At 36.6% G+C, this 9,388-nt stretch overlaps 1 protein-coding gene across 5 annotated transcripts in view; it reads right to left on the bottom strand.

Moving 5' to 3' along the window:
• Positions 1-832: 832 nt before the first annotated feature.
• LOC132176926 (putative disease resistance protein At3g14460) overlaps positions 833-9,388 on the bottom strand; it is a 19,689-nt gene continuing 11,133 nt past the window's right edge. The window contains exons 1-13 of one of the 5 annotated variants that reach the window (XM_059589088.1): positions 8,509-8,672; positions 5,166-8,420; positions 4,680-4,981; positions 4,241-4,528; positions 3,801-4,029; positions 3,523-3,723; positions 3,284-3,403; positions 3,091-3,178; positions 2,861-2,972; positions 2,709-2,781; positions 2,532-2,588; positions 1,917-2,040; positions 833-1,614 (exon numbers count right to left, since the gene is read on the bottom strand). In XM_059589088.1, coding sequence (XP_059445071.1) covers positions 5,215-8,229 — 3,015 coding nt within the window. In that variant the 5' untranslated portion in view covers positions 8,230-8,420; positions 8,509-8,672 and the 3' untranslated portion in view covers positions 833-1,614; positions 1,917-2,040; positions 2,532-2,588; ... (7 more) ...; positions 4,680-4,981; positions 5,166-5,214. Of the gene's footprint in view, positions 1,615-1,916; positions 2,041-2,531; positions 2,589-2,708; positions 2,782-2,860; positions 2,973-3,090; positions 3,179-3,283; positions 3,404-3,522; positions 3,724-3,800; positions 4,030-4,240; positions 4,529-4,679; positions 4,982-5,165; positions 8,421-8,508; positions 8,673-9,388 lie in introns of those variants that run through there. The other 4 variants (XR_009439695.1, XR_009439697.1, XR_009439694.1 and 1 more) reach the window with 4 other exon arrangements.

Below are 9,388 nucleotides of genomic sequence, written 5' to 3'. Positions count from 1 at the left end.
AGCTTCGAGCTTCTTCAAACTGCTCACACTGCAGTTTTACTAGTCACCACCACCAACTTGGTAGTGATGATTAGTTATGGAATTTTCATTCAATTAGATAAATTCAAACCATGTTTAGGATTGCATTAGAGAGTTTAAAAATTACTTTTAATATTTAAAAAGTTGTGCTAAATAAAAGTTGGCATGTTTGGTAAAAAATTTCAAAAGTAATTTTTTTTTATTTTTGTACTTTTTTACTCTAAAAATTGTCAAAACGTATTTTTGACAAAATCTTAAAAATAAAGCTTTTGTCAAAAAACGTTTTTTGGACTTAAAAGCTCTATTTTTCAAACTCAATCCCAAACAAGCTCTCAGTAGTTATTCCGACGTTTTGGGGTTAGCGGTGACAAGGGGCATTAATCAATATACCGCCCTAATTAAACTAACATATGTCTTTAGAGCATAAAATGTTTCACATGCATTTTTAACGAAGCATGCCAGTTTAATATTTGTCCAGTCGAGTATGTAAGAATACTTTTCTTTTCTTTTTTTTTGTATTTTTTATTGTAATAAACATAGATTCCGAGTATGCTCCTAGGCATCTCAAATGGTCCCATCTCTTTCAAGAAACCTAATCTTAAAAACAAAAAAAGAAAAAGAAAAAAAGAACATATACCAAAACATAAGAATGACATTTTATATTACTCAAATTTTTGCTTTCCGTATTAAAGATTGTTAGGAGTAAACATCAATTTTTGATGCTTAGCGGAATTAATTTACTCTTCTTTGTGCAAATTAAATAGTCATAGTAGCATAATAATAATAATAAAGCAACTCACAAGCAAGACACCAAGGTTTTTACGTGGAAAACCCTCCAATGTGAAGGTAAAAACCACGGGACCTAGTCCAGTTAATTTTTTCACTATCAACAATAATAAGTTTACAATTGTCTTTTCTAGAGAAATATCTAGAGGTTATCACCACATCAAGAATACATACATTCTTGAATTAAACATAAATTCATCACCTTAAAGTGAATTCCAACAAGAATAAAGAAAGATCTTACCAAATAGGTATTAGCAACCAAACGACTGGAGAGGAATTCCAATGATCGACACCAATCAATTTGTAGCACTCGTCGTCAGGAACAACATACTAAAATTTCATCAAGATCGGCCCATAAAAATCACAAAGGCGGCATAATGCAATGTCCCCAAAAAATGACACAAGATGTAGATGAGAATAGAAAACAGCTTGAAGCACCTCATTAAGACACTTTGAACACTCAAAATTGAAACGGTCTAGGAATTGAAACAACGTCCTGAGAAATCTCTCCATTGCAACTTCTAAAAATAACATCTCAAGTGAAAGGCAGTCAAGTTATTATGAAGAACCAATCTCTTCATTTTCTTGCAAGCAATCTTGAGAAGCATGCCTGTGCACATCATAGAAAGGATCATCGCTCCAAGAAGTTCTCAATCCAGCACTCAGATACTATAACAAATACGGTGCCGTCTTTAATTCAATCTCACATTTAGCATTGTCTTCATCATTTTGCTTTCCATGTAACCAGAGAGAGATTCTGGAGATTGCCGAGCAACTCTTTATCCCATGATGAGAGCATTGAAACACATTCTGTTGAGAAAAAAAAAAGAAAGGAAAATTTGGTAAGAGTGAAGAAAACATCTGAAAGTGCTCAGCTCATCAAGTTTCAAAATATTCATTTTTAAACCCATTGGCGAAGAATCATGGACCATCATAACATCTAAACAAATTTTTGCTTTCTACTGAGGAGAAAGGAGCTTGTATAAGGTTTCTGGTGCATAACTAACTTTTTGTAATTCCACAATCAAAGAAGAACAACATTTTTAAGAAGAGTTTTCAGATACAACTGTCATTCTTTAGAAAAATAGTTTCGAAGGGTTTTGATTTCACACCTGAACTCTTCAAGAGACTCAGTACTAGTGAGTAAGAAGCCAACACTCTTTCCTTGAGATCATTATTTCAGCCCAGGAGGAGTTCCAAGAATAAAGGGCCTTGCAATAGGTTGAGTGGGAAATTCTGGATATAAGAGAAAGAGGAAAAAGAAGTCATAAAACTCATATCTAACATGGATTATTTATAGTTTGTGACAGGTAAAATCTTAAAACTAAGATATGTGCAAAATTATGGTTAGAATTTTATAATCAAACAGCATCAACATGTTATATGCTAGAAATTTCTCAAATGACAAGCTAGAAAAGCTTTAGAAATGATATACAGATGCTAGGTAAATGAAGTTTGATTCAGAAGATTTATAAGTGAACTAATTCTAGCTCTAAGGGTGTGAAGCTAATTGATTCATGTAAAACTTGGGCAGTAGATAAATACAGTAGAAAAATAAACATATTTTAGAGTTAATGCGAAGTTCTATATACCAAACACCAAGTAAAAATTAATAGTACTAGATGAATCCTGTAACACAGTACCAAACACCACGGCAAGAACACTAGTCTTTTCTATCAAATCCTAAACAAACTCCAAAAATTTTGCCTTCTGGTTAGAGAATATACATGTCTAAGATCTCTCTCCTTGCTCCGTTGTACGCTTCTCGTAGTAGAGGTAGGTGGCTGTGCCAAAGAGCACCGCCAATGTCACAAGAAGTGGACACATTTTAGTATCTCCCACACAAACTCACTTCTCTGTTTTTGAAGATGAATAGCTTTAGGCCTTGAAGAGATGGAAGTTACCTTGCATGAATAAGCCAAAGGCTTGGCTACAGGGGAGATCTTGTACATGAATAAGCTGGTGATGCCCCAATTCCTGATGCCCAGAGCGCCCCTATATTAGCTACTAGTTAAAAACATGAACATATTGATTGAGAAAGAGGATTACTACTGACCAATGCTTGTCAGCTTGTGCTCTGAGACCCAAAACTGAATTGTTTCCATCTTCTTTTTCTTCTTTTGCCACCGAGTAGAAGAATATTGAGTGGGGTGGATGTGGGTAAAAGTCTACATGATAAAGCGAGATTGTCACAAAGCAAATCCATTCCTCTCTGTGCAAACTGTTCATTGATGATGATTAAAAAGAAAAGGAATAAATAGATTGAAGAGGTCTTTAAAAACCCACTTCCTCAAGTCAGCAGTACAGTCAACCAAGTTTGGAAAGAAAGCCACAAGGGACATCTTTAGAGGTCTGGTCACGAGCTTACATATATCTACATTTACACTAACAAAAAGTAACATCCTCTATAACTCAGAACGAAGTAATTCTAACCTAGTAAGTGAAAACAATAGGAATAAACAAGCCACAGATAAATGACCTGAACAAACCAAATTCAAATTCAAAGATCTCCCCATTTCTCTCCAGGCCATTTGCACACAATCTTCAATCTCTTTGCAGCCTGAACAAACCCCAAAATGACCTGCAACTCGTCCATTTGCTTCACCACCATAAAAATGGAGTTTTTGTTACAGAGTAATGCTATCTAGTATTAAAAAGCTGCTTGAACTAACAATGTAAGTACAAGAAAAAGGGAGAAGCAACCAGTTTTGAAAGTACCTGCGACATGAAATGCCTCTGAACAACATCAACTAGTCTCTCTTTTGATGGGTTGGGGATAGCATCCACATAGCAATCCAATATGTTAGAACACAAAAAAAGTGACTCAATTAACTTACTCCTATTAGAAAAACTCACAAGGTTTAAGTGTCGCCAATATCTCAACAAAGCAGCCATCTCCAATTCGATTAAGTCAACCTTCTGCCGAAAAAATGTTTTAGTAGAGAACTAACAGTAAATAAGTTTGACAATAAACTCTAAAAACGTTTTTCACCTACCAAAAACATTGTACAACTCAAAATGGAAGAATCAGGATTGAGCATGTGCAATGTTCATTGAATTGATTTCTAAATTCAAAATGTCAGCAAACATCAGTTGCCCTTAAGCCAGTCCGACACAAATGAAGAGGGAGCACCAATTGAGAAGAAGTGAGTAGGCTCAGTTGACCATCTGCAACCGAATCAATGAGCACACAAGTGGAGTTTGTATTTCATTCTAGATTACCTGCTGCAAAGGTAAACACCACTCAAAATCCAACCGATTTGGAATCTTCAGGGCTTTTAATTCAAATTTTTGTTTTTTTCGATGGATTAAATTAGACATCTGGCATCAAATTAAAACAGAATTATTAAACAAAAATAATGAAAGAATAAAAACTTTGGCCAAGCATTCTATCCTCAACAAAGAGAGAAATTAGCTGGTTGAAAAGAGAAAATACCTGACTAAACAAATTGTCTTCAGTAAAGAGACACTGCCCAATAAATACAATCGGAACAGCTGCAACAGAGAAGTTTGGCACCAAAGCAAAAAGACATCCCAATTGAACTACTCTTATCCCAGTTTGTACCAGCACAATTAACAAGGCCCATTGGAAGATGTCATACTAATTAATGACGAGAATGGAACCCATTGAGAAGAAGATACGAAAACAATGCCCAGGAGCGGTTGACCATCTGCAGCAAAGCCATGAGCACACAAGTAAAGATTGTACTTCACTCCTGATTACCTGCTCAAAACCCAATTGATATGAGATCTTTTGGGCTTTTGATTCTTTTCCGATTTTGATTAGTTTAATTAGAAATTCGTGTTCAACTCAAAACATAATTATTAAAAGAAAATAAAGGAAGAATAAACAAGAGGGAAGTATCCTTAATTACCCTTAACCCAGTTTTTTGGCGCCAGGGGAGAATATAAAAGTAACTCATGCTAGTGAACTCAAGATAGCAGAACCTGTTACCCTTAATTTACCCAGTTTGATCCGGCACAATGAACAAAGCCTACTGGAAGAGAATGACAGCGCGCAGTTGAGAAGAAGATGCAGAAAAATGTGTAGAGTTTGTATTTCATTGGGATGACTTGCTGCCCAATTAAAAGACAAAACACCACTTAGAACGAACACAACTGATTTGAACTCTTTTGGGCTTTTAATTCTTTTCTGATTTTGGATGGGTTAAAATACCTAAGAAAAATTAGACAAATGAATTCAAATCAACACAGAATTATTATACGAAAACAAAGGAAGAATGAATAAGAGGACAAAGCATTATATTTCATCAAAGGTAATAAATAGCTATGATAAATTAAAATAGAAATGGTAAAGTAAATTGATAAAATATTATTAGGTGGCTGAAAAAGGAAAGTACCTGACTATAAAAGTGGATAATATGAAAGAAAGTGGAGAGTCTTGCTCATCTAATAATATATATGTTTGTTGGGCACGTGAGCAATCTTGCGCCATTCGGGTGCTTCTTTCCTTTCCAACTCTTTCGTCAACAAAGGACATAAGCTTATTTTTATAGTAGAAAGGGAGGCAGGCAGCCCGTCTTCTGGCATGAACTCGAGCTTAGGGCATAAGCAAATCATTAATTCTTTAAGAGCAGTGAGGTTTTGAAACCCCTTCTTCTCCAAAGATTTCAAATTAGGGAAGCCACGGATGCTAAGATAGGTAAGACTGGTAGGCAGCAACCCCTCATCTGGAAAGGACTCCACATCTTCAGATTTGTCACTGATTGAAAAGCTTCTAACACACGAGAGATTTTGCAAACCCCACCCCATCCGGTTCGCAAAGAGTTTGTCACAATTTTCGACGGAAATTTCATTCAAATTGGAAGGCAAGCCCCCTTCAGGAAACGACTCAACTTGTGGACAATTAATTATTTTCAATTTCTCAAGAGAAGGAAGAAGTATGTGCATCTTGTCGGGTAGCGACCGAAGACTCCTACATTCCCAGATTGAGAAATGTTTAAGGTTGGGGGCACGCAATCCTCCTTGTGGAAAATATGCAAAATTAGGGCACCAATGGATGCGCATACTCGAGAGGAGTAAATCATGTTCATGTTGTTCTCCAACAGTAAGAGATTCTATATCCCCACAATCCATGATTGACAGCTCACGAATCTTTGAGAATATTAATGGAAAGGACTTGAGAGAATGACAGTGCTCCAATGTCAAACATTCAAGGGATGAATAGTTCAGGTGCATTGGGAGCTCTAACTCCGAACATTTTCGAATGTCAAGCTCTTGTATTCCAATCGACGATTCGTTTAATATAACCGTATTGCAATCTGAAAGCATCACTTTATGTCGAGAAGAAGCCCCAGGGAATGGAACCACGAGCTGGGGACAATCTTCAATGGAAAGTTGGACTAAATAAGGAAGATGGACAGGCAATTCCCCTGTTAGCTTAGGGCATCCAGAAATCTGAAGCTCTCTAAGATTAGGAAAAGCTCCACCTTCATTTTCAGCCTCAAAAGGAAACCATTCCTTCCACTCCAACATCTTCTCGAACCGTAGAAATTCCAAGGCTCCAAATGGCTTCATTGAAGAAGATCCACTACCGTAAAACTGACAGCCTACTGTAACAATTCCATCCAACCCAACAATCGAGAGGTGCTGCAGAGAGGGTAGTTGCCCAAGTGGTGGCAAGCTACAGCAAAATTTACAGTCTTCTAGACGAAGGGATGTTATATTAGAGAATGAAGCATCCCCAACCCAGCTTGGAAAACTTGTACCACCATAGCCGTAGATGCTAAGGCTTCTCAATATTGAATGGGGCTCGAGACAATGAAGTACAATTTTATGATTTTCTGAAGCACTAGTATCAACTCTCCACTTCAATTCCAACTTCTCAAGGTACTTATCCCTCAAGATTACGTCCTTAGCATCGACTGGAAATTCAACATTTTGGAGGTCTAAAATATTAAGCGATCCCCTAAGATTTGTAAGTTTTCCTAACTCTTCAATGCCAGATCCACTATGTTTGCTGACAATGAATGTAGGTAATGTCTTAAGACATTTTAGTTTACCAAGATATATCGGCATCTCCATTATCATAGTTTCAGTAATATCAAGATGACTCAAATTAATGAGTTTATGCACATCTCTTGGCAAGGCAGCAAGAGCCATACAATGTGATAAATCCAATATTTGCAAATTGAACAACTTACATATGGAATTAGGCAACCTTTCAATTGGATTGTAAGTAAGGTTCAAATAACGTAGCTGTTTGAATTTACCAATTGCATTTGGCAACTCTGTTAAGCCGCTATTGTGAGATAGAATGAGTACCCGTAGGCATCTTATATTTGGTGAGAAAAAATTGGTTCTATAACTCCAAGAATTTATTTCTACGATAGTGCGTAATCCCTTAGCTTTGTGGAAGGTCTCAAACTCCTTAGTACCAAATGTTTTGTAAGAATATGAGAAATGGCGAGTCGTGCTTAGAAATTTACAAGAACTATCATCTTCTTTGCATAAAGTGAATTCTTTAGATATAAACTTTGTCAAATCACTGATAAGATCATGCATTACATATTCATCGTGCTTGGATTGTTGGAATAATGATCTTGATACAAGAGCAAGGAAGTAATCATCACCAACTTCTTTCATTGTTTTGTTTTGGAGTTGTGGCAAGAAACCTTCTGCCATCCATAAAAAGACTAATTTATCTTTTTTGAAAACATAATCCTTTGGGAATATGGAGCAATATGCAAAGCATCGCCTTAGAGGTGGCGAAAGATATTTATAACTTAATCTTAGTGCAGGGAGGATGTCTGTCGCATTAATTGGCGAATCCCATATTTCACTTCTCAATACCTTATTCCATTCATCAACATCTAATTTAGACCACAAGAGAGCCCCAATCGCCTTGATTGCTAAAGGTAGGCCATGACACTTTTTTACGATTTTTCTCCCTATTGCTTCTAGTTCTAGATATGCATGCGCATTAGAGTTACTATCGTGGAATGCGTGTTTTACAAATAATTTCCAACAATCTTCTTTGGGTAACTCCATTGTACGATGAATTGCTTTAGAGCGCATGACTCTTGCAGCCTCATAATCACGTGTTGTTACGATGACCTTACTTCCAGGTGCTCCAGATTTGAAAGAATTATTTAAGGCCTCCCATTTAGGATAACTCTCCCAAACATCGTCTAAAACAAGTAGGAATTTCTTTCCTATCAAAGCATCCTTGAGTTTAATTTGAAGTTGATTCAGATTCTTAATATCATTGAGTTCCTTTCGAAGTTCATTTCGAACCTCAACATCACCATGTGACAGAATAATTTCCTCCAAAATTGTTTTTATTATCACGAACACATCAAATGGATCTGAAACACAAACCCATACTTTTAGGTTAAAGTGCTCTATCACCTTATTATCATTATATGCTAATTGAGCAAGGGTGGTCTTGCCAATTCCTCCCATGCCGACTATGGCAACCACGCCTACTTCATTGTCACTCGCATCATTTGAGAGAAGCGAGTTAATTATCGCCTCCTTATCATACTTCCTACCACAAATATCAGATTCTTCAATCAAAGAAGTTGTGGGCAGTCTTTCTGATGTATTTCCTCCAACTCCAACGCCTTCTCTTAGGCCTAACTTCACTTTTTCTTCTACTAGAAAATCCAGTTTGTCAAGTAGCTTTTTTATCCTTTTTTCTACCTTCTTGACAAAACGAGAAGTAGAGATGGGGTTACGTACCTTACTTCCAAAGGTTCCAAGTTCAGTATCCAACTTGCGTTGCAGGGCTTTTGTAGCAATCTCGTCCAAGACGTCCTCTGCATCATAGACAGCATCTTTCAGCTCATCAAGCCACTTTTTCACATCGGTGTTTGTAAATTGCTTGTCCTCCGCATCTTCAGCCACTGCATCTACGGGCAACAATTTTATCCTCAGCTTCATTAAGAGTCCATCATCCACTTTTCGTCCCCGAAAGAAGTCAACGAATTCAGGAGACGCCATTTTTTCAAAAAACACTTGGAGGAAGGGAGAGAGAAATATGCCTGCAATCTCAGCCATGTTTTGTGCTTTTGCAAATCAAAGGAAACGAAGGATGGTGATCGTAAACAGCAGAGCAAAATGAGACTGGAATGCAAGCTATCTTACGCTTTCTACACCGATCGAAGAAGGTATATAGGAAACATGCTCATGAAAGAAAACAAAAAAATTAATGGACCCACACGGCCCTACCCACGTGTTTCTTCTTTGCAATGTTGGAGGAAATCAAAGGAAATGAAGGTGGGTGATTGACGTCAATTTAGTCGGCCAAGTTTTGTATTTATACATGTCTAAACCCAAAAATAGATGCAAACAAATTAATTTAATTGAATATGTTTTTCAAAGTTAGTTTGGTTTATTTCAATTGATTAAGATGAATTCAAGAAAGATTGAGCAGCTAGCTACTAATAGAAGAATATTGGTTGCTATATATTATCATGAGTCGGGTTTTAATATATTCTGAATTTATTGATCATATAAAATAATACATGTCAATTATCATCTTCTCGAGAATCACATGCATTGCAATCTAGAAGCCAAGTGTGAATGAATGAATGAAAGAAAGAAATATCATGAACATTCC

This window comes from Corylus avellana, chromosome ca1 (genome assembly GCF_901000735.1).
Source record: "Corylus avellana chromosome ca1, CavTom2PMs-1.0".
Taxonomy (NCBI): Eukaryota; Viridiplantae; Streptophyta; class Magnoliopsida; order Fagales; family Betulaceae; genus Corylus; species Corylus avellana.
The sequence above is the reverse complement of the archived record's forward strand: the minus strand, read 5'-3'. Positions and strand labels throughout refer to the sequence as shown.